Source organism: Plectropomus leopardus, chromosome 1 (assembly GCF_008729295.1).
Source record: "Plectropomus leopardus isolate mb chromosome 1, YSFRI_Pleo_2.0, whole genome shotgun sequence".
NCBI lineage: Eukaryota > Metazoa > Chordata > Actinopteri > Perciformes > Serranidae > Plectropomus > Plectropomus leopardus.
This window is the reverse complement of record NC_056463.1, coordinates 614050-639901: the sequence shown is the minus strand read 5'-3', so window position 1 is coordinate 639901 and position 25852 is coordinate 614050. Positions and strand designations below refer to the sequence as shown.

The window sequence follows — 25852 nt, the reverse complement described above, 5'->3', positions numbered from 1 at the left end:
CAGGTCACCTAGTGGAAATAGCATGTATTTCCTCCATATGCTAAATATGGTCAAAATGACCTCATCAGGTGGAAAATAGTCAAAATGACAAATTCAGAGTCAAAAGCCCAGAATGACACCCAGAAATAATACAAGTCCTGTTTTTCTGCTCTGATGGCTGTGGGATCAAAAATGTCAGTTTGAATGGGTTTCAATGGAGCATTTTTGGACCTGAACAGTCTGAATGTAACTATTTAGTTTCCACAGTGTATTTTAGACTTATTGTAGGAGCTGCGCTAATTAAACAAAAATACATAATCTTGCCAGAGTGTGTGCCATGTGCATGAACACAGACAAAATTATCAAAAACTGAAGATCAATGAAAAGTGCGTAAAATTTGCAGTCTCTAAGGGTTAATAGAGGCAATCATCTGCTATTTTTTTTAATTTAAACTTTATTAATCAGGATTAGTCGCACTGAGATTCAAAATTCTTTTTTCAAGGGAGTCGTGCCCCAGACAGCAGCGTAAGGACTTTAACATAAAAGAACAAACAGACAAAAAACACAGCAGAAAAAAGTTAAAAAAATCAGCACACATATTTTTGCAAACAAAAGCAAACACCCTGTTTGCATCAAGAAAATGAATTTAGCAACATTCAGTGACCAGATGTGCATTCAATAGTTTAATAGTCCTTAATCCTGTTTAATGAGGCAGAACTGTCCGTAAGAGAATTTTCTGCTTATAAATCAAACTTTGTATTTACAACATTGCCACACTAAGTATTGATAGAAATTGTAAATAAAATAGGACCCAATATGAGGCCTTGTGGGACACCATTTTGTATATTCAAAATGTTATAAAACACAGTAATGGTGATTTATGTTTCCTGTTTTCAGGTGTATGCGTGGGGCTGTGGTGCCTGCCTGGGATGTGGCTCCTCTGAGGCCACAGCCCTCAGACCCAAACTCATCGAGGAGCTGGCTACCACCAGGGTGGTGGACATCTCCATCGGGGACAGTCACTGCCTGGCCCTGTCACATGGTAGGTGTTCATTTCTTTCTGGCTTTTCTTTAAAACGTGAACTTTTAGATGTTTGACTATAAACAGCTGTTCAGTGTTTCACGACAGGCTAAATCTACAGCCTCAGTCAGTCACAGTGTGGATGTTAGTCTGCTGACACGGTCAGATCCTCTGTTTGTCAAACACGTGACAGAACTGTTGAAATAGCATGATGTAATAGCAAATACATGGACCATATTTGTTTTAGCTAATACTTAACTTAAGCGCCACATTAAATTAGGTCATATTTCATCTCAGTACAGATTCTACCTTGTTATTATACCTCGTTATTATTCAGTGTAATGTGCAGCATGAAAAATCTTCACAGCCATATCTAATTTTACTTCTCATATACTCAACCAGACAACGAAGTGTACGCATGGGGCAACAACTCCATGGGTCAGTGCGGTCAGGGGAACTCCACAGGCCCGATCACGAAGCCCAAGAAGGTCGTCGGCTTGGACGGAGTCGCTATTCAGCAGATCTCAGCCGGCACGTCCCACAGCCTGGCGTGGACGGCTCTGCCCAGAGACAGGTCAGCCGCCATCACAGTAAACACACTCACTGTAGTAAAGGTAACGTCGTCCATAACCCAAGTTTTACAGGAAATACTCACTTGGGGGGGAGTGTTGATGTCACAGCACCCCTGGTCCTCTGTGCTTCAGAGCGATTGCATAATATCAGTGAAAGGTCGGTCACTGCACGTGAATGTACTGCAGTTTTTTCCATCTTTAACTCTGTAAGACTGTGAGCTTCATGCTGTCTGTGTACTGACTTGCTTCATGTGTCCGCAGATCATTAAAGTCATGAAAGGCGTTGAATTGATTGATCTAAAAATAAGACCTTCACTGGTATTAAATGGACTTAAAATTGCATTGGAAATAAGATTTTATGAATCTTTTTTTCTGACATAGCATTGTAAAATCTCAAAATGGTCAGCGACATCTACTTTTATGATAATATAATACAGTATATGTTCATTGTCCACTCTAAAAAGGATTGTTTTTTAAACATTTAACATAGACCATCTAACTTTTTCTTTTCAAAAGTCATGTTTGATGCTACAATCAATTTTGGGCAAAATGAATTTTTCCATCAATTTTGGTTACTGTAAAGAAATTGTTTTAAAACACAGTTCAAAGTGGCATTAAAATAGTCTTAAAAAGTCTTAAATTTACCTTGCCTTAAGCTGCAGGGACCCTGCTTGCAGCACAGACTCTCTGCTATTTTGGTCTCGAGAAAAGGTGACAGCAGTTGAAGTATTTATACTTCCACGTATTCTCATAAGGTTAGATTTAGATCAACCATGCAGTTTTTTTTAGATGAAAGTGGGATGTTATGTTTTCTTTGTCATGTGAATAGAGCAATATGTTGTTAGTATTCCATGAGGTGTATTTTATTTTGTATTTTATGTGCTGGAGTTGCCAAAAAGAGAGTCTCATTTTTTTATCCAAAAACAGCTTCTCAACTTATTTTTCATTAGAAATAATAAATTGCATTATTTCTGTTTTGCCAAGTCCTACGTATTGCAGTTTTTACAGGAAATATATTTTTCACAGATGAAATACATGTATATTATGCCATATTATTAGTTATTATTTTTATGATTATGGTTATTTGGAGTGCTGGGTCACATTGAGGGAGACGTGGGTCGCTGTATTTTTTGTTTTCTTTGATTACTGTGATTATTTTGGCTCTAAGTTTGTGCACGATACAATAAGTTGATTCATTTTCATTAATTAATTTTGTTTGTGTGTTTTTGGATCTCAGTGAATCTTGTGTTGGCGTGTGAGACCAGGCCCGGCCTCAGCCTCTCAGAGACTTTTTGTTTGTTTTCCTGTAGTCGCTACAGGGTCTAATGAAAGCCTGTTGGGTTGCATTATGGGAAATGTAGGATCCATCGTTTCTTCTGCTGCTTAAAAGTCATATCTGTTGGCTCTGCTGTCTTGATTCTTTTCGAAATCTGTGTTTTTGAGTCCCCCAACTTTGTAATAGTGCTGTATTAAATGTCTGGAGGACTGCTTCAGGAGAAACCTTCAGTTAGTGAGCATGGGCAGACAGAGATGAGAGCATTCGATGAGGGAAAAATCTTTTTTATTTGTTACTGTAGTTGCTTCAGTCATAAAATGAGCTGGTTTGTAGAGAAATGTGTTTCAGCAACAAAATATCCCTCCAGAATTTTGTTTTGATTTTTTTTTTAATTAATTCAGTGACATTCATGTTCATGTTTTCATGTACTCACTTTGGTTCTGTAGGCAAGTGGTGGCCTGGCACCGGCCCTACTGTGTCGACCTCGAGGAAAGCACCTTCTCCCACTTACGCTCCTTCCTCGAGCGCTACTGCGATGGCATCAACAGTGAAGTTCCTCCTCTCCCGTTCCCCTCGTCCAGGTGAGAGCACACAGCCTGCAGGCCACCATCCCTCTTTGTTCTCCTCACCTGTGGAGTTCTGACTCTGGTTTATTACCTTGTTTTAATATTATAAGGTGCCTTCTATTTCCACAGGAGTATACAAGTAGAGAGAATAGACAAGGTCATGTTTTAACGGAGGAATAATGGAATATTTGTTGGTTTTCAGTACCGAACACAGGCTTCCTTTAACCAGGCAGGTTTCCGTTAACCCTCAAATTGCGCAAAATGAAATTGTGTACACAAAATAAACCCAATGGAAACATGTTCATAAAATGTTTATCGCCCGCCTCCTGTGTGAAGCTGGATCATGTGCAGGAACTGAATCGTTTATCATCATCATGGTGTATTACTTTAGTCTGCTGGTTGTAAATGCTGTAAATGCTCTTTCTTCCTCTTTCAAATCTAGATTGGTGTCAGATTATACGTATCATATACATATTATACCATAACTGTGTTTGCAGGGAGCATCATAACTTCCTCAAGCTGTGCCTTCGGCTCTTGTCCAATCATCTGGCTCTGGCTCTGGCCGGGGGCGTGGCCACCAGTATCTTAGGTCGGCAGGCCAGACCGCTGAGGAACCTGCTCTTCAGACTGATGGACTCCTCGGTGCCGGACGAGATTCAGGAGGTGAGTCAGAAGTTCATCATGGGGATAAATACAGAATGCAGCGTAGTATTATATGATTTACTGATGTTGCATATCCGATATCACTGTGCTTACACTTACTGATCGCCTGAAACAACCCACATGCCCACACGCCCAAAATGCAGGTAAACAACGTCATGCAGCTACAGAAACAGAAGTGACAACAAGTCCATTTGTAACCCCGCTCTGACATTGCAGCGGAGATTTGCTCTGCCGTTTCTAGTTTTGCTTGGACTGACTCTTCCCCCCATAGGCTCAAAAGGCAGGTAACTTTGGTATTTCTCCATCGTTCTCCCTATTTAACAGTCTAAAGCTCGGCTGAAATATTCATTATCGTGCATCACTGGTTATGATATCTTTATATCTCACTTAGGAGTCAAAGGGAATGATCTATCAATATCGACTGATATGAAAAAAATTATCGTGATAAGATTTTTTCCATATCGCCCAGCCCTAGACCATGGTACATCCTATTTGTCCGCTTACACTGCCGTCGCATTGGCAAGTATTTGATTCATCTTAGACTTTTGTCCACATACGATTGAGGCCTGATTAGGATCTGAGGATATCTGATTCCATGTGTTTTTCTCCTGCTTACACGGTCGAGACGCATATCCGAACTGAGCCACATGGGAGAAATAATCTGAATTGGGTCCCTTGAACCATGTAGTGTAAATGCAGCCTAAAAGTTGCAAGAGTGAAACAAGGCTTAGTAAACAATCGATTTTAAACATAAATTACGTGTTCCAGCTGACATATAACCCAAGGCTAGCAGAATCACAGTGTGAATCGTGTAGCTCGAGGCTGAGGTTTTTCCTGAGTCAACAGTCAACAGTGTGTGTGTGTGTGTGTGTGTAGAGGCGTGATTAGAGTGTAAAGCTCAGAGTCAGGGCTAAGTATAGCTCAGGTCTACGAGAATGCAGCGTGAGAGACTAACAGACAATGAGGCGCAATAAAAAGTGTCAGGACAACTGTGACACCACGTAAACAAACATAACATGTTTAAGATTAGGATCTCTGGATGAAGCAGCTTTTTGGGGAGTTTGTCCTCATCAGCTGTGAGGGTCTAAAGACGGAGATGTATCTACTGCAAAGCCCTCTGAGGCGAATTTTGATTTGTGATAATGGTCTTTATAAATAAAACTGACTTGACCTAATGATGAGTCTGCAAAATATAAACCTGAGCTTTCTTTTTTTTTTGTAGAAATACTGTAACTCTAGTAATCAGTGTGGAGTTGTGCTGATTTGAGTTGTTCTGCTTTTTATGAAAAACATTTTGTTCTTTGATCCATCAGCATCTGTGACATTAAGACAGTAATTTATTGAAATGTCAACAAGCTCTGAGTCTATGCGTGTATCTCTGTTTGTGTGTATCTGTGTGTGTGTGTGTGTGTGCGTGCGCGCGTGCGTGTGTGTGTGTGTGTGTGTGTGCGCGTGTGTGTGTGTGTGTGTGTGTGTGTGCGCGTGTGCGCGCGTGTGTGTGCGTGCATGCGCCCGTCCCCGTCCCATCAGGCGGTGATTGACACTCTGTCCGTGGGGGCGACCATGCTGCTGCCTCCGCTGAGAGAGCGGATGGAGCTCCTTCACTCGTTGCTGCCTCAGGGCCCAGACAGATGGGAGAGTCTCTCCAAAGGACAGGTACCCTCTGCCACACTGCACACACACACACACACACACACACACACACACACACACACACAGGGCTGCATTTAAATATTTAAAATGTAATTAGCTGCTTTTAACTTTTTCATGCCACTCAAGAACGAAGCAAGAACACCTTAAGAGAATTTCTTCAAATTCAGCACAAATATCTATTTGAGCTCAGCAATGAGCTGATTAGGATTTGGTGATCGTAGCTCAAACGTTAGGGTCAAAGTGACCTTGTCTTTTTCATTCTCGTGAATGCAACACCTCTTAAGGGCCTTAAGGGATTTTTTTTTTTAATTTGGCACAAACATCCCCTTGAAATCAAGAATGATTAGAACTGTTACGTCACAAAACTTTTTTTCCCTCAGTTATGTCTTTATTATTTTCAGCATGTTCACAAATTCCCTGAAACTGTGCCGATCACATAGATCTTCTGTGCTGCGGGGGGACGATGTTCAGATTACAACCTTCCATTTAAATTAGGGCATGACTGTGGGTTAGGAGCCACTAATGTACATTAATGTACGTGAGGTTTGTATAAATTAACAGATGCTTCACTTGCTGCGACTTGCAGGCTAAAGGATTTGGATGGATGATGAATGCAGCTTTTTCACTGCGAGCTGCTGCGTTAATGGGTCTCTGAGTTTGGTTGTTTGGTTGTGTGGATGGAAAATAGACTGTGTTTGATTCTTCAGAGTGGTTGCTCACAGCCACAAAGTTTTGACCCAGAAGCCTCATAAAGAAAATACTCCATCTCTAACTCGTCCGTCAGTATGGGACTCCGTGTTCCCAAATCTAATTCCCGCTCAGTAGTCCAGCATAAAATCGTCTTGAGAATTCACCAGTACAGTACCAGTAATGATCTGTGTCACAGAATCGGGCCACATTTGCTTGTAAAATTAACGCAACCAAAGTCTTGCCAAGGAAGTGAAAGAGCAGATTTTCCAAAATGTCAAACTATACCTTTACTAAGATTGTGTGAGCTGAGAGAGAGACGGGTGTGTGTCAGGCTGCTTGTTAGCTGTTGTAATACTTCATAGCTTGTAAGGTTAAAGCTGCGGGGGGGGTGGCGTGATCAATCAAAGCTTAAAAACTTATAGATATAAAATGCTCGTTCCTCACTCTGTGTGTGTGACAGGTGCAGCAGCAGGATCACAAACATCTGAATGCCTACATTGAAAATCGAATACCTACCCAATTAACAAATAGCCGAATATTTGGGTCTAGTCCTAGAAAACAAGGTGAAGGGAGAAGTGTAATCATCCGCTGCGGACGGCTGTGATAACCCCAGCTGAGGACAACTTTTATCATCGGTCAAACTTGTTGAACTTGCCTGAACATTGGCCTTATTTCCCCGATTACTGAATTCCTGATAAGCATCCGGTGACCGCTGGTGGCCTCAGGATGAACCTCGCTGTGAACACGTTTGATATCAAGTTATTGTTGGATTCGTTTTTATTGAAACGTGTGTGTTTGTGCCACAGAGGATGCAGCTGGACATCATCCTGACCAGTCTGCAGGACCACACCCACGTGGCCTCGCTCCTCGGTTACAGCTCTCCCGCCGACGGCCCCGAGGTCCTCTCCTCTGGCCCGGGCTTCACGGCGTCTCCCGACCCTACGTACAGCGCCACGGCGGGCCACCCCGACACCCACCTGGCTGAGATCCTGATGAAGACGCTGCTCAGGAACCTGGGCTTTTACACTGTGAGTGGATGTTTGTTTCAGCTCTAGCAGAGAGTGCAGAGTGTGTTCTTATTGATTTTACTCTGTGTGTGTGTGAGTGTGTGTGAGTGTTACTCAATAACAAACCATTATTTGCGGGGTCATTATAATCTATTTAGGATTGACAGTAGCAGACGTTACTCAGGAAGGAAGTCATCAGAAAGTCAACATATATAAAGCGCCGTTGTTGTGCTCCAGCGTCTCTGCGTCTCGCTGGCTGCTCTGTGTCGGAGCTCTGCAGGCTGCATGACTCATGATTTATCCTTTGTTATCATCACCTGCTGCCTTTTTCCATCACCTGCAGCTCGCTGCTGCACCTTGCTCTCTAAAGAGGGCTTTTTATTGATTGTACCACACACACACACACACACACACACACAGGCTGTGTGCTGAGGTGTGTGTTATTATTCAGGCCTTAGCAATGAATGATGATTAGACTGCAGAGCTCTCTGCATTTGAGTCACTCCTTTTGTGTTCGCTGCCTCTCGCTGTGTTTTTTCATCCTTTTCGTCATCTGCAGAGCTCTGGTTTCTGTTTCAGGGAAAATCACATTTTGATAAAGAAATTGAATATAACAAAAACCAGTCATGATATTTAGGTCTTCTTAATTTGACAGCACTAAGAATCTGATCACAAAGCAGGAGGTGGAACAAAACATGGTTCTGTGTAACTCAGAAGAAAACTCTAATGTAAGATGCATCCTCAATAATCAGCTCGTGCTCATCATTTGTAGGAGTACATGGTAACTAATTCCCAGTATAAAAATTGCAAACGTGCCTCAGCAGAAATAATGCAGATACATTTGAGTGGCTAATTTGAAAAGGATTGCAAAATCTGGCCATGAATGTCATTGAGTCTGCAGGCCTTCACACACCGGGGGCTTTGGTTTTTTTTTACCTACAATGAATTTGCATCTCAGTATATTTTTTTATCAGTATGTTTTGTTTTTTTAACAAAATACTTGGCACATCTATTTTAAAACAGGTGTGAAGGAGAGCGATGAGCAGGACACTTCAGAGAGAAAAAAAATGTATTGCAATGTTTTGGTAACAGTGCAATAAATAATTCATGAAGATTATGATGATTTGTCATACTTTCAGTGTGTAAAGATGTGTAAATTGTGGTTTTCCGAACATTTTCAGCTTAGAAGAAAACATCTTTCCGTCAGTACACTTCAGTACAATTCAGTTCAATCCAGTTGATTCTATGAAAATCCAAGTTAACATTTGATATTTGTGAACTTATAATTATCGATATCTGATTTCTGCGTTTGTGTTTTGCAGGATCAAGCATTCGGTGAGCTGGAGAAGAACAGCGATAAGTTGCAGCAGGGGACGTCGTCCTCCGACAGCAGCCAGCCGGCTCACCTGCACCAGCTGCTGTGCTCCCTGCAGAAGCAGCTGTTAGCTTACTGCCACATCAACTCTGTCACTGAGGTTTGGACACTCGGCTCTGTTTGCTCACACACACACACACACACACACACACACACACACACACCCCCACACTCGGTGCCAATAAGATCATATGACTTCTTGCAACATTTTAGGGATTACAACATGTTTCAACTTCAAAAAGGGGACGCTCCCCATGATGTTCAAGTCATTTACTCTTTATTGCACATCTAAGTTCAGAACTCACATGGTCCTTTTCATGAGGCATGAAATGACATTAAATCTTGAAAAAAAACAAACGTTTATTTCTGATGCAAAATAACTCCTAGCTGCGTAGCTTTTTTGTCTTCGAAGTAATCAGTTGTTCATATTTATAAATTCACAGGATGACCAGAGTTGAGTTTTGAAAATGCACTTTATTAAGTTTTGTAATGTTTTTTCCTGCAGAACTCCAGCAGCGTGGCGTTACTCCACAAGCATCTGCAGCTCCTGCTGCCTCACGCCACAGACATTTTCTCCCGCTCTGCGGCTCTGATAAAAGAGAGTTCGTGGAACGGAAACATACGAGAGAAGCTGCAAGGTGAAGAGGATCAATTATTCCCTTTACGCCTCCTCGTTTCTCACTCACGCCTCCTGTCCTCCACTTCTCTCTTTTTCTCATAACATACTTTATTATTCTGTTTTTATGTTGATCTGTTAGAGTTCTGGGACAACGCTATTGTTTTTAACAATTTGTCTCATGCTACGAACTCTAAGACGGTGCAGATTAAAATACACAAAGACCAAGTGGTCTGCAGATTATCGGCCTGGCTGATTATCGGAGCCGATATTTGGCTTGTGTCGATTATCTGCATCTGTGTTTTATTTTAATGATCGCTGATAAAATTAAAGAAAAAAGTGCGTGTTACATTCAGCAAACAGCAGGGAAAGCAGTCTGCAGCGAATGCAAAGAAAGTGTCAGCGTGAGAGGAACTTTTACTTTGTTAAACACCAGGGAGCTTTATTTATTTACTCTTTTCATTTTTATTTAAATTTTAACAGAAGTTTATAAAAAAGTTGCAGAGAACTTTCTGTATTTGATGTTGAAAGTTTTGATTAAACATTTACTAAAGGCATTTAAACAGTTTTTTGCTGCAGTTTGTTCCAAATTCTGAGTGAGTCTGAGTGACTTTGTAAGAAATGTGTAAACCTGTATCGGTTATCAGTTATCGGTCTCATAAAGTACTTTTTATCGGTATTGACCCTGAAAAAACAACGACCGCTGTAAAAGAACATATAAATAGGTTACAGACTGTTATATTAAACCATTGGACATTTATTTACAATAAAATCAATATCTTTTCATACCCTGCGACCTCTTTTCCACTTCAGATCTGAACCTAAATACTAATAATCTGAAGTCATCTTTCATTTAATGTTTCGTTTGTCATTACTGTTGTTTTAAATCTAAAAATACCGTCGGTGTCTCTGTCATCTCCAGATGTGATCTACGTGTCAGCGGCAGGCAGCATGCTGTGCCAGATAATCAACTCGCTGCTGCTGCTCCCGGTGTCGGTGGCGAGGCCTCTGCTGAGCCACCTGCTAGACCTGCTGCCTCCTCTGGACCGCCTCAACAGGCTGCTGCCCGCCGCCGCCCCGCTGGAGGACCAGGAGCTGCAGTGGCCTCTCCATGGTGAGTACGACACAAGAAAACAGTTTCCAACATCAAATCATCAACTCATGGACAGCCGAGTGGCTACACGCTCGGTTTTTCCCCGAAGCTTCAAGTTTGTTTTGTGCACTTTTATCACCACATAACAATATTAAGGCTGGTTTATATCAGTAGAGATCAAGAGCTCATTTGCTACACAATAAATCTACATTGTTGCTGTTTGTGTTTTTTCTTTGAATGAAAATGAGGCTTCTTATAAAAAACTAACAGAGGTCTTTTTCCATCATTGCTGTGTAGGTGGATCTGATTCTGTTTAAAGATTTAGCATCTTAATTTCAATTTCCCTGATGGATTTTTGGTTTTTGAGCCTTTGCCAAGTAAGCTACACATGTAAATTAGGGCTCTTATTTTTAAAGTTTTCTATAAAAAACATGACTTTAAACTTTACGCCACACTGTCAGTGTGAGCAGTGAGTGGCGGCTGCCTCGCTGACCTGCTGCGCAGCTTCCTGCTTCTTTAACAACTGTATTTTTACACTTAAAAGACGACAATTAGTTTAGTCATCAATACTCATTTCTGGAGCTGTGCAGCCGCTGTATTGTCAACAATTTAAAAAAAAACCCCTTGTATCAAACAGAAAAGGTTGAGTAAAAACTGAAATATTTACATTTTATTCTCAGAATTAGGAGATTATTGAAAGGTTGCTGGGAACTTGTATTTGATGTTGAAAGTTTCAGTTTTGATGAAAGATTTGCCAAAGCGTTTAAACAGTTTTGTGTTGGTGTTATTATAAATGCATATCGGTTCCAAATATCAGTTATTTGTCCCTTTAACTATTAATCAGTATCCGTATATCCAATATTGACAGATATAGTCAATACAATAGGTAGTCTATGACAGATGAAGACATTGTTACTGTAGTGAAAGTTGGTACACTGTCAACAGGCTCATCAAAAGTATTTCACTGTCTTTTATGCCTAAACTTTTATCCCGAAACTGAATGTCTACTTGATTTTTCTGGGCAGCAGCATTCATGCAGTCCTTCCTCACGGCACCTTTTCTAACGTTGCAGGTACCTCTGACTTTGCTGAGCCGGCCTCGGGGATGTCCCTGCCGCAGCCGGCGCTCTCCTGGGTGTGGCTGGTGGATCTGGAGAGGACAGTGGCCCTGCTGGTGGGCCGCTGCCTCGGGGGGATGCTGCAGGGAGCGCCGACCTCGCTGGAGGAAATGGACACGGCTTACTGGCTCAAAACGCCGCTCTTCAGCAACGGCCTGGAAATGGACATCCCACAGCTCGGTAGGACGGATGTGACGGCTCCACCTGTTTTATTTATCTATTTATCTTTTTGATGAATGTGTTCCCTCTTTTGTGGTTTGCTTCCATTATTCATGTGTTGTTTCCCTTCGTGACTCGCTGAGATGATGAGTTTGTTCGCTCGTGTCCTGCAGACACCTGCATCAGCTCATTACTGGAGGCAGCGCTGTCGGGGAATGAAGAGCAGAAGCCTTTTGACTGCACGCTGCGTCCTGACTTGAGTGTCCTGGTGGATTTGGCTCTGTGTTCCTCTAAAGAACCTGCAAACAGCCTCTGGATCAACATGCAGGACTACGCCATCAGCAAAGGTGAGCTTTCTGGCTGGAATATATTCTGTTGTCTGTGCTGGAGGAATTCGTGTAGAGACGTCGCTGACAGTGTTTTCTGTTGTAGACTGGGACAATGCGTCTCTCAGTAATGAGTCCCTGTTGGACACAGTGTCCAGGTTTGTGCTGGCAGCGTTACTGAAGCACACGGGGCTGCTGGGCCAGGCCTGCGGAGAGGGCAGGTACTGTCACATCATCTTCATCATACGTCAAATTAAACGCTCCCACACTGACTCATAGTACCATCGTGAATCAAACATCGCATGTCACGGGTGTATTTTTATTTTCCCATCAGATACCAACCGTCGAAGTCGCTCGCAGAGGTCTATCGCAGTGTTTACAAGGTACGAAACCGGCTGCTGGCCTGTAAGAACATGGACTTCATCCAGACCAGATCTTCTTCCCGTGAAAGGAGGGTGAGTTAAAAACAGCTAGAAACACACATGCTCACATTTGCATTCAGTAATCTGCATCTTATTAAAGCCGGGGTGGGCAGATATTTTTGGTGCTATAAAGGGCTGCTCCTTGAAAGGTGCAGATTCGAATGATCAGTCGGAGACCTTCACTCAACTGAGATTGCTTCAAGTCAAATCACAACAGATTCAGGGTATATTTTAAAAACATCAACATTTATTCTGAAATAATAAATAAAAAGATAATTATCGGCTGTCCCTTAGTTGCCTGCCGACTTGCAGGAGAGCTCATGCCTTTCTCTCTTTATTATTTTTGTTATTTGAACTAATTGCTGGTGTCTGTTAACATAAAAGATATAAATATACATATAAAATAACATAAACGCAAGCGGGTAAATACAGAATAAATATCCCGTGTGCCACATTTTGGTCCCCAGATTTTGCTGCAGAGTGAGCACTCTCTTACACTCTTACAGCTCACATTAACTTAATACAACAGTCTCTGGCTTTGGTTTGATTTCTAGTGTCGGCAAAAAAAGGTTGTTGCACATTTGCAATCCGTCGGCATTAGCTAGCGGTGAGTTTATAAAAACAAGAAGACGATTGAGTGCTCTGACTTCTGACTCTGACTTCCAGCGACGCTTGATGACGAAGCATTCAAACTTCAGGAGGATGTTGATTGGCTGTTTGTCTGAAACGTGATGCGTCATGTGCGGCTGTGGCGTCACCGTTCTCACAGGATCCACACGTTGCGAGTTTACACAGCGAACAGAAGGGGCGGCGTTTTCAGCGTTGCCATGAAAATGGCTCCAAAGGTTTACGTAGGAGCCATAAATTAATTTAGAAAGGAAAGAATTTTGTAAAATTAATATTGATCTGAAAGGAGTTTGTATTTTGGTTACATGTTTTTGTTAGTTTTTTGGGATATTATTATTTATTAGTTGGAAGAGTTTGGGTGACATGGATGTGCGCGGTGACGTTAATAATCTATATGAGTACCTGTCTTTCACCTGTGTCCGGTGGACAGGAGAGAGGAGGAAGTGGGTTGCCGTATTTTTTGATGGCCGCACTTTTCTTTTGATTGCTGTGATTATTTTGACTCTAATTTTTACTCTCCTTTTTGTTAATACATTTTTTGAACGTATTTTGTTGGATCAGCGACTCATTTGCTGGTGTGTCAGACATTAGACCAGGCCCATTGTCAGCCTCTCAGCGAGTTTTGGTGTGTTTCCTGTAGGCGCTATAGTTCATGGGGGATTTTTGCCCGGTGACGCCAAAATAAAACTGCAAACTCCAGCTTTAACGAGTCTTTCAAACTTATTTTTTTCCTGTTGTGATGAAAAGCGTCCTCTATAAACGGACGCACAGGTGAAACAGCAGGATTTCCACGTGTACTCATGATGTCGTTGTGTGACACTCGTTCAGATTTCAGACAATCAGGACTCTCTGGACATGGACCCTCAGGAACACTCGTTCACGCGCACCATCGACGAGGAGGCGGAGCTGGAGGAGAGAGCCGACCGCGAGAGAGAGGAGGGCCACCAGGAGCAAGACGACGAAGAGGAGGACCGCGAACACGAAGTGATGACGGCTGGAAGTGAGTACACCTGCCCGGAGTCCAGCGTTTACCTGTTTTCAGTGTGTAAATCATTAGGACGATGAACTGAATAGATGTTTTTTCAGGTTGTTTCCTGCCTGCTGCCTTTGATCCTCAGCCCTGAAATGCTCAACAATACGTTTGTGCCGAATTTGCTTTGCTCTGTATCCTGATGAATGTTTTTGTGAAGTTTATTCATTCAGGAGGTTTCTGGTTTGATATAATTTATATAATATTATACAGGGTGGGGGCTGTGACTTTTTTATTCATAATGAATAGAAAACACCACCTTTTCTACTTGAATGTCCCTCACCTCAGCCGAAATTAAAAACACAAGTCCTTCCTCAGTGCTGACAGTTAAAACAAAATGTCTGACCCGTTTTGCTGCAGCCCTCCCCCTCATAAATAATGCACAGTCCCTAACCAGCGAGAGAGGCCGGTGCGCTGACGAGGAGCACTCGCAGAGTCCAGTTAAAGTCTGACTGAGATGTTTGCGTGACGGAGGACAAAGGATCGAGTCAGACTCCATGAGCTTAATGTTGTCGATGCCAGTCAGTTAAAAAATCTCTGAGACTCGGATCGGGACGTCCGTGTCTGTTACCGCATTTACTGAGTCTGATAAAACTAAAATTTGTTCTTTGTAATAATATAAAAACAGTAAAAAAAAAAAAAAAAGTACGGCTTTTTGATGCGTTGCTTTGGCATGAGCTTTGGTTCTGACCTTTGACCTCTGGTAGACCTGGAGTGTACCGTGTGGCTGCTGCTTGTCCTCTAACCCGGCATTTGTGTGTGTGTGTTTTATTGTGTGTATGTGCATCTTGCACCGCACAGAAATCTTTCAATGTTTCCTCTCAGCGGCGGGAGGTCGCTCGCAGTCGGGACAGAGAGCGGGCCAGCAGCAGCACAGGACTGGGCTCCGGCTCCGTTTCCAGGAGTGGAGGAGGAGGAGGAGGAGGAGGAGGAGGAGGAGAGGAGGACACCGTCCTGTCTCAGGAGGGGAGGAGGGGCAGCACTGGTCTCCCCGAGGGTCAGGACCTGTACACGGCGGCCTGTAACTCTGTGATCCACCGCTGCGCCCTGCTGCTGCTCGGCGTCAGCCCCGTGCTGGGCGAGCTGAGCAAGCAGAACCAGGAGGAAGGTCAGACGCAGTCGGCCGCGGGGACGCAGGAGTGTCTGAGCTTCATGACCAGGTCAGAGCACCTCCGCACACTCAGGAGGGAGGAGGCGAAAAATCATCATGGTCATAGTCATATTACTGATTTAAATTTCACGTGTAAACGTGTACATTAGTGTACAAATACACTCATATACTCACACATTCCCACATACAAAAATAAAATAAAATCAACTGAAAAACTACAATAATAATAAAGGTTTATAAATTAATCGAAATACATAAATAATGACATAGATTTAAAAATAATAAAAATAATATGAATAATTAAATTTAAAAAAAATGGAATAGTAAAGTAATATAACAAACATCAAAGTAACTAAATCAAATGAGATAAATAAGATAAAATGAAATTAAATGAAGCAGGATCAGAACCTTCATATTGTCCATATAACATTTCCTTTTCAGTAAGTGATACATGTTTTTTTTTTGGCCAAGAGGAATAGAAATGAGTCCCAAATGCATACAGACTCTCTCTGTTTACCTTTGACCATACATGTCAACCTCTCATGTCAGCCCAGCGCCTGTCATCGGCTCCTCTGTCATGTTATAAGAGATGGTGGTTCTACTTTTTTCCAACATCATGCAATCTTACATGGAGAAGTCCAAAATCAGGAGTTTTTATTTGCCTCTTTGCTCCGATTAAATATTTGGGGTATATTCACAGTATGAAGTATAATGAAATATTACTTGTAATGAATCCCTCTGTAGTGTTGATTCTGTGCTGTAAAAATATCTGGAGATGAACCGTGTTTAATGTCACCTTTTTCAGGCAGAGCGAAGTGTTAAAGGATAGTTTCACCTTTTAAAGCGACGCTCACATATGAATGCTCAGTTCTTTAATTATCAGTGTTCAGGCGGTAACCTGGAAATTCTTGACCTGCTTTTCGCCCGTTGAAGCATGTTTCATCTGTACGTTGATCTATATGTTTTGCGGTACACATTAACCTGGTATCACACTGAGCTTCAGGGCGTGTGGCGTGCTGCTGCAGTTAAAGGCGTTAACAGAACCTGTCACGCTGAATCTGTTATCACCTCGCCCTTTGTTATACTATCAGACATCCTGTACTTACAGCTCTGATCTGACTCCCCCAAAAAAATCAGGCCTGACCCTACGCGAACCTGCACAGTGGTGGATGAAGTACCTGAAACCCAGACTTGAGTAAAAGTACAGATTTATTACCATAAAATCACTCTGGTAGAAGTTAAATTCACCTATTAGACCTTGAGTCCTTGAAAGACGCTATTTAAATCCAATCTATTATTTATTATTATTATTATTATTATTATTATTATTACTGAGTAAAGGTCTTTAAGTAACTGATGTTTACTGTACTGAAGTATCAAAATTTATTTTATTTTATTAAATTGAGTTAAGTATTGAAAGTAAAAAAAAAATGTAAGTTTAAAAAAATTATGAGGTTAATTTTTTTGTAAAATACACCACCTTAAAAATGGAGCCTACATTACACTTGAAGAAAAATTAGGTGATTTTTAAGTGAGGAAACACCAAAAGTAAATAAATAAGGAAGCAGATAGAAAGATTAATAAATAACACATAAGAGGTAAATCAAAGGATAAAAACAGAAAGTAAAATGAATAAATATGTAAAAAATAATAAAGTGATAAAGAAAGTAGTAAAACTGTAAACCAGACTGAAATATATAAATAGTCAAGAAATAAATAATGTTCAATTGAAAGCCAAACTAAAAGGTAGCTACATTGTTTCCATTGCATTATTATTATTATTATTATTATTATTATTATTATTATTATTATTATTATTATTATTATTTATTTATTTATTAATATCTTTTTTTTTTATATCTTAGTTAAGTTATATTTGTGTAGTCGTGACATGAATCTGTGCGTGTGTGCGTGTGTGTGTGTGCGTGTGTGTGTGTGTGTGTGTGTGCGTGTGCGTGTGTCTGTAGGAGTGAGAGTCTGAGTGCAGAGAGCCGCTCGGTGCAGAGCAGCCCCAGTTACAGACTGATGAAGTCCAGGAGCGAGTCTGACCTCTCCCAGCCCGAGTCAGACGAGGAGGGATACACTCTGGTAGAGCGTGTGCACACACTCACACTCACACACACACATTCACATTCACACTCACACACACACACACACACACACACACACACACACACACACACACAGATGGTATTTTTGTGTTTATTACAGTTCTCTGGTGCTGTGAAAGCTACGTCCGTCTTTGTGTTTTGTCTTTCAGAGTGGACGGAGAAACGTGGACCTGGACTTGGCGTTCTCCCACAAAAAGCGAGGTAAAGGCCGTCTGCAGAAAGCTCAGTCTCATGTTGCGAGTGTCGGTGATTCAGGTCATCAATCATGTGTCACTCTTGTCTCTCTGTCTTCTGGTTCCTGTGCGGATAGTTTATTTGCTTCTTTTGGGGCAGTTGAGCCCCAAACACAAGAGGAACTCCAAGCAAGTAAACGAAGGCATGTTTCCTTCTGTTGTTAGCTCACACCTCCATGACCGCGACCCCCCATCCATCTCTCATGATGAGGGCCTCGATCTGAGCTTTCAGACGCTTCATATTCGACCCATAGACCGCAAACAGACGAACAGACCACACAGATGAGCCTGTTGTACAAATAACAGCTCATTCTTCAGCTTCGAATGCTTGGCTACATCCACACTAATAATATGTTTCAGGTTTGAAATGCTGGCTCTGGCTATGTTTCCGGCTATCGTCCGCAGTACTGCGGCACTTTGGAGCCTCTAAATCGAACACCTTCAAAACGCTGCTGACCTCGTTTTAGTTTGAAAACACGAGGTTGCATTTAAGGCTGGATAGGTGGAAACAGAGACTTTGGAAAAGGATGATGAAGGAACCGGCGTTCTCAGTTGCAACATGTAAAGTAAAACATATATATACAATATATATATAAGGTCAAGGTCTACATACCTTTTGTGATTTCATCCGTGTGTGGGAACTTTTTTCCCACTCACTATGTTTACATGAAAATATTCTAGTTTTCAATTAAGTTCAGAGCTTTTATTGTCAATAAAGGGGAAATTTGGTCTGCAGTTGGCAGCACAAAACAACTTAAAAATACAAAAAACAAAAAACCAAACTTGATTAAAAGCAGTCCGATTAACATAAAATTCCACCAAACTTCACTCAACCACCAAAAACAGCAATCAAAACACAGAAATGTCAATTAAAGGATCAATCACAGTCATTTCCAAACAGAATCAGTCTTTGAGTGCTACAGAAACATCGCACTAAGAAATGTGCATGTTCGTTTTGTTGATTGCACAGGGCCGGCGGCTCTTGGCACAGGCGATACAGGCGGTCGCCTAGAGCGCCACACGCTGGAGGGACGCCGCTGGTCGTGCTCAGAAAAAAAAAAAAACCGATAATAATTCTCTGCGCCCGTAAGCACCGTTTCTTCATGTTCTGCCTTGAAAATAACAAATGAACAAATTAAGAAAGAAATAATCGTAAAGTAGACGCTCCTGTTGTTTCTCATCATTGACCTGCTGACCAGCTGCACCATGAGACCTGACGGCGCTGCGGACTGAGAGACAAAGTCGGGGATGAGTTACTGACGCTGACCTCAGGTCAGAGAGGGAGAGAAGCCTGACTGACACATGTCAGCAAGGGGTTATCAGTTATCTACCTTTATATTTATTTTTTCATAAAAAAGGTCTAAACCTTCAGGTGCGCAATTTATAAAACTAACAATAGAGGAGGAGGAAAAGAGATTCAAATACAGACGTATGTCGAATTTTATAACATAAAAAAGGATGTTTTATGTGAAGACGTTTCATTTGTACGAGCTATCTCAGTTAAAATCAAGCAAAGCTCGATAATGACGCTGTGATAGCTGCTGAGAACTGAGGGATGTTTACGAATCATCTGAATGTCAGGCCGGTAGTTTGTATAGTTCCCTGCTGCTGCTTAGTGCTGCTCTTCCTATTCAGTAAGTACCTGAGACATTCTGGGGGAAACGCTGCATGGAGGTGGTTTTGCGGTGAGAAGGTGTTAGTGTGGATGTGGCCTTTGTTACTTTGCACAATGAGGCTCATTCCCTGTGAAGAGTGCGATTTGTTGAGTTTTCATAGTTAGCAGTCGCACTTTAAAGAACTCATCAGTCCCGACACTTCAGTGCTCTCAGTCGTTTTCTCGAAACACGAGCTCTGGTTACCATTTCACTTCTCAGCTGCAGCATTTCTTCCTCAGTGGGAATTTGGAAAGTCAGCGCGCCCATTATAGATGAATCCATAATGGCTGATGAAGGCTTGTGCCCGCATGAAGAGTCAGCATTTGGCCATTTGATGAACTCTCAGTGTAATAATGCATCGCACTGCATAGCTCTTAAGTGCTTAAAAGCAACATGGCCCATCCATCAAAAGTCATTCTCTTCATTTATGCATCTGAAAGGCTCCTCTCGCTCTGCTCCCGTCCTCAGGCTTCCTCCACAGCTCTCCAGACTCCCTGGCTGAGTCCTGGTTCAGGGCCAAACTCAGCCGCCAGCGCAGCTACAGCTCGGCGCACTCGTACGAGGAGTCCGACCTGGACCTGAGCCGCTCGCTGGGAATCCACGCTCTCATTGACAACATGGTCAGCTTCATCAGCGGCGACGTGGGTCTGGCTCCGGCCTTCAAGGAGCCGGAGGAGAGCATGTCCACCAGCCCACAGGCGACCATCCTGGCCATGGAGCAGCAGCAGAGCCGGGCCGAGGTGAGGGGGGCGGCTCTCTGTCCGGGACTGTCAGTGAATCATGAGTCACTTTTATTTGTGCAGTGCACCATGACATAAAACTCCTGAACTTTAGATTTTTTTGCTACAGTCATTCTCGTGTTTCCACTTCACACCAAGAATTGTATATAATATTCAATGACTGTTTGTCCTGTAACATCCTTTCAGAAACAAAGAACGATGCTGTGGAAATACTGAACCTTTCTTATTGAGATAGATGAAAAGAAATAATGCTTTCAGCCTCCTGCAGACTGAGATTTCAGCAGTTTTTTATAAGTTTAGTGCAGCTCCACTCTGCAAAATAGATCTAAATAAACTTTGGTACAACATCAGGTTTAATGTATGCAGACTGTACAATAACATCACCTCCTAAATCGCAGGCTGCGACCGACATTCATTAACATAAATACACAGGAACAAACCGGCGTCTGCGTGCGTGATCCGTGTTTGCTGCTGTAGTGGCGAGAGCAAAATGTGATCAGACAGAGCCCTCGCTACAGAAAGTCTTCCCCAGCTGGGCTCTTTTTGCAGTGTCTGACTCACAAGGCGAAAGAGATGTCTGCAAATCAGGAGACATTTCAAATATATGAAAAATTACATGAAACAGATGAGAGTCTGTGAGAGTCTGACGGCTGGGATGTGTTCTGGTGTCTGCAGCTGCGGTTGGAGGCGCTCCATCAGATCGTGGTGTTGATCTCGGGCATGGAGGAGAAGGGCAGCCAGCCCGGCGGCGCAGATCGATCCAGCGGTGCCTTCCAGTCCTCCTCGCTGCTCACCTCCGTCAGGCTGCAGTTCCTGGCAGGTTGCTTTGGCCTCGGCACCGTCGGCACCGGCGGGCTGAAGAGAGAGAGCGTGCAGCTGCATCACTATCAGGTATCAGGCTGATCAGCTGCTGAGGGAATTTTTTTACATTTTCAGCCTGTTTGCAGAAGTCGCTCTGGTTGTGTTTGAGCTCCAGATGAGTGATAATTGTTTTTATCTGCTTTATCCTCCTCTTTCTGCAGGATGGTGTCAAAGCAGCAAAGAGGAGCCTTCAGATGGAAATCCAGACAGCTGTTCATAAGATCTACCAGCAGCTGTCTGTCACACTGGAGAGGGCGCTGCAGGCAAACAAGCACCACATCGGTAACCGACGCTGCACCCGTACAGCTGCAGCAGTGACGCCACGATGATTTATTCACCTGAAATAATCCAGACTGTTAAACACACAAATCACTCACATGCATCATAAACTTCCTCAGCTGACGGCTTCACCTGAGAGTGAACCAGCGATCTGCTCCAACTTGTTTTTCAAAGTGACGGGGTGACTTTCAGAACAGGTTATTTTAGTACTGTAGCGCCATTTAGGTTACTTGAGTCACCTTAAAAGCACTGCAGTCGATCTGCAGCCGTCCATCACTTTAACAAACGATTATTGTATATATACAGACGAATCCATCAACTTATCGAGTAATCAAATACAAAATACTTTTGCTTTATCTGAAAAGCAGCAGTAAATATATTAAAGAGAAAATAAGACACTTAAATGATAGTTTAGTTTAATAGATAATGATAGATAGTTTAATTTTTCTTTTAGTAAAAATGCTTAAATTGCAACAATGAGTACGTATATATCTAAAAATAACTGTTGTAGACTACTAAAATACAAAATTATTAAATGAACTTCAGTTACAAGAAACTTAAATAAAGTAGCTACTGTCACAATAAAGATATTTGAAGTATTGCCATGAAAAAGTAAAAAAAACAAAACTATTATAATGTAGCTGTAATCTAATACGAAATACTTTTGCTTTATTTGAAAAGCATTAGTAAATACAATACAGTGATAATATAGTTAAACTGTCACCACTGTGCCTTTAAACCTGACTACTTATTTTGAATACATAATAATATATTATAATACACATTAGTTTTCAATACAGACATAATATTTAGATACAGAAGTATCCACGGTCACACCACCGAACAACGGTGCAGGTTTGTTTCTCAAGTTGTGAGAAACCTGAACTCCTCCTTCGACTCCAAAAGACTTGGCAGGATTTAAGAGCAAATTTTAACTCATGAATCTACCTTGAACCTTGAATGTGAGCTGGAAACAAACAAACAGCTCTCTAATTCACATATCACAAAGATTTGTAAGATGCACAGGTCGCAAAATGTGACTAAATGGTCTCAATCGGAGCTCTGCAGACACAAAAACACAAGCTTCACCTGCTCACAGTCTGCAAAACACAGAGTGCTGTACGAAGTGTTCAAACAAAGCTGTTTAGAAAATGATTTTTAGAAATCAGGTTATTGAGTTTTTTGAGGAATTGTTTCGGCTCTAAATTACAGCTTCAATCAGTCTGATGCTTTTGTTTCTCTCTCTCTTCTCCATCGCAGAAGCCCAGCAGCGCCTCCTGCTGGTGACTGTGTTTGCACTGAGTGTTCGCTACCAGCCCGTGGACGTCTCTCTTGCCATCTCCAGCGGGCTGCTCAACGTGCTGTCTCAGCTCTGCGGGACGGAGACGATGCTGGGACAGCCGCTCCAGCTGCTGCAGAAACCCGGAGTGTCTCAGCTCAGCACCGCCCTCAAGGTGGCGTCCACCCGCCTGCTGCAGATCCTCGCCATCAGCACCGGGTAAGAGCTCTAACGCTGGAGGAACGGAGACATCCAGGGTCCCCGCGGATCCTTAGAGTCTTACAGGGCCTTGAATTCATTCATCTAAAGATAAGGCCTGAATTAGTATGAAACTGACGTAAATTAATCTGTCAAAGGTCTTAAAAATGATCAGACATGGAAGGTTGGATTCATGAATCTTTTCTAATGACGTTGCTTTGTAAAATCTCAAAATAGGCGCTAACATCTTTTTTTTGTTAAATAATTAAATTCCTTTTCTTAAACTTGTCATGAGGGGAATCCTCACAGTGGAGTCTCACCAGCAGACTGAGAAACACAGAAACAGGCAGTGAATGCCCGATATTTCTTTCTGGTAGCAAATCAAATCGATATTTTCATTAGAATATAATATGTTTGTTGCCTAATATGTTTGTTGCCTAACGCTGTAGGGACCTGGAGAAATGAGGACATCATCAGCTGTGTCTTTGCTTTGCAGGACGTACGCAGACAAGCTGAGTCCAAAGGTCGTCCAGTCGCTGCTGGACCTGCTCTGCAGTCAGCTGAAGAACCTGCTGTCTCAGGCTGGAGTCAGCCTCCTGTCCTCTGAAAAAGACCAAGAAGACAGCAAGCACGAGGACGGCGCAGACTCGGAGAAAAAAGACTTCAGAGGTAATAGAGCGGTGAAGGGACGACGAATTTTTGTAGGCCAACCCGGAAGTTAACATCGCTCTGGTTCCCTCGTCAAAAACCTGATGGGATTTTTGATCATCGCTCCAAATAAAACTAAGTCCTGTGACTCATTAACAACCTCCTTTTTAAGACGTGTTAAACCTTAAAAGTTCAAAATTGGGTTTATACTGAGGTATTTTATGTTGCAGAACGAAACGTCTTAATATGTTATTTATAGCATTTTACCCAAAACCCAAAAAACCAGAGACTTTGAGACGAGGGGACCAGAAGTGCAAACACACTAACGGACTTCCATGTTTTTGGACTTCACGGCTCTGTAAAGGTCTCACTTCTCTTTGATGGAAAAAAATCTCCTAAATTCAGCCGTTGCAGTGACCTGATGAGGGAGCCACGTTTCCCTCGTGTGTCTGATCGCAGGCAGATCGCTGTATTTGTAACATTATTATATTCACATGAACAGATTTTTTTTTTATTAACAGAATCTACAATCAAACACATTTACTGACAAATAATAGTAACGATAAATTACTAAATATAAATTGATTTGTTGAAGATCTAAAGACTAAAATGATAATGTGAGACAGACATTTACAGTCAGATGATCATGAAACAAGACAGTTTTATTACATAATCTGTTACAAACATGAGACCATAATCATATTGCTTATTGAAGATCGCAACTGTCAACTGAACAAAACAAAAGATGCATGTGGAAATATAAGAAATGGATGTAAAACCAGGCAGTTTTTAAATGATTAAATCGTGTTTGTCTGAGCTCAGGGAGGAACTCGGACTGAAGCCAAAATGAGGAATGTTCTTTAAAGTAACGTTGCACAGTTAATGAAATATCACAATCAGGATTTTGGCTTCCCACAGATGAACATGATCGGCTGCTGACATTTAAGACGCTCTGCTTTTAGAAAACTTCCTAAACTCGCAGCAGCTCCGCTTTTGAAGAGCTGTCATGCGGCCGTGTGTGTTCACCCTGCAGCAGCAGCCCGAGAAAAACTTTCCCAAATGTTGCAACTGCAGACGGACAAAACTAAAATCAGATGTCACCAGCCATCACCAGCTGTTGTTTTGAAGTATTTTGGATTTGGGAGAGAACAAATCGTATTCAAAGAGTGCATGAGATGCGTGTCTGCGCAGCGGAGCAACACAAGAAACTTGTTAAACCACCTGAGAAAACACGACGTTGTTGAGTAACATGAACGCACGAAGGCCATGAAGAAAACGTTGCTAATGTTCCCATACTGTTCATTTTTGTGGAGCATCAATTCAGATGTTTATAACACTGCAGCGCGTCACGGACTGCTGTCAAAACTTCATGAATAAATCAGTTTAAAAAACAGCGTATTCATGGGAGATGCACGGAGTTCAGGTGAAGAAGAACCTCGTTTTAAGTCTGATTAAGTCTGATTTTGATGCAAACATTTATTAATAAGCAGCACAAGGTAAAAAGTTAAAAGCTGTGTCGATTAAATTTGGGGTTAATAGTTTTACAGTTTTTACAGTTTTATTTATACTTTGTTTCAGGGAATGCACTGTGAATAAGGTCCAGTTTATGTGGATGCAATGATTTGTACTTTAGCAGGAGCGTCGCACATGAAGAAAGTAAAAGCAGGGCTCTATTTATTTAAATGTAAAAGTTAAAAAATAAATAATGAAATAATGTTCATAAATAACTTTGATCTCAGTATTGATAAAAATAGATGTGATTATCATTTATTCCATAAGATGTAATGAAGGGCCTGTAATGACGTTGTGTTGTCACTGTTGTGTTTTCCAGCGCTGATCCGTAAGCAGCACACCGCCGAGCTTCACCTCGGAGACTTCCTCGTCTTCCTCAGGAGAGTCGTGTCCTCTAAGGCCATCCAGTCCAAGATGGCGTCCCCGAAATGGACCGAAGTTCTGCTCAACATCGCGGCGCAGAAATGCTGCTCAGGTACAACCAGCTCATTTGACTCAACACAGAGAAATATACCGAATAAAGAACAATACTGAGAAATACCAGTTATATAAAACGAAGGTGGGGAAAGGAATCTAATATTTGTATTTTAGAGGAAGTTTGGAGGAAATATTGTGAATTTCAGTGAAGGATGTCGAGCTCAACTGAGGACTTTTGGCTGTTTATTTTTTAACTACACCAGCTCAGGAGTGTCATCGCTCAGGCACCTCCAGCTGCGGAGGAGGCGTGGCTTCATGGAGGCCGACTGTTTGTTTTCTTCCTGTCCAAAAGTAAAAAAGATTTATACACAATCAGTGACTACGTTTGGGACAATAATCACTTATAAGAGGGATGAGCTCCTGTGTGGCATTTTATTCTCAACATCTACAAATATAAAAACAAAATACTTATTTGAAATTTAGCTGCCAGTAAAGCAAATACAAGGAAATGGCTTCAGCTGGTCGCCACATCTGTCGAGAGCTGACATATGATTTATGAAATCTTCGTCACGGAAGGAATCACCTTTTCAATTAGGCTTCAGGAAACTCAATTTTT

General features: G+C 42.0%; 1 protein-coding gene across 1 annotated transcript in view; it reads left to right on the top strand.

Annotated features, from left to right (window-relative positions):
* The window catches only part of LOC121943581 (probable E3 ubiquitin-protein ligase HERC1), a 37744-nt gene extending 12391 nt beyond the window's left edge, over positions 1 to 25353 (top strand). Inside the window, 24 exon segments of the mRNA XM_042487145.1 lie at positions 877 to 1021; positions 1403 to 1574; positions 3295 to 3429; positions 3912 to 4077; positions 5608 to 5733; positions 7227 to 7448; positions 8750 to 8902; positions 9308 to 9440; positions 10341 to 10532; positions 11584 to 11808; positions 11961 to 12134; positions 12220 to 12334; positions 12448 to 12568; positions 13991 to 14162; positions 14994 to 15019; positions 15021 to 15352; positions 17271 to 17391; positions 17564 to 17615; positions 19771 to 20042; positions 20718 to 20933; positions 21065 to 21185; positions 22443 to 22680; positions 23156 to 23328; positions 25139 to 25353. Of these exon segments, the coding sequence (XP_042343079.1) occupies positions 877 to 1021; positions 1403 to 1574; positions 3295 to 3429; positions 3912 to 4077; positions 5608 to 5733; positions 7227 to 7448; positions 8750 to 8902; positions 9308 to 9440; positions 10341 to 10532; positions 11584 to 11808; positions 11961 to 12134; positions 12220 to 12334; positions 12448 to 12568; positions 13991 to 14162; positions 14994 to 15019; positions 15021 to 15352; positions 17271 to 17391; positions 17564 to 17615; positions 19771 to 20042; positions 20718 to 20933; positions 21065 to 21185; positions 22443 to 22680; positions 23156 to 23328; positions 25139 to 25353 (4017 nt within the window).
* The last annotated feature ends 499 nt before the right edge of the window (positions 25354 to 25852 follow it).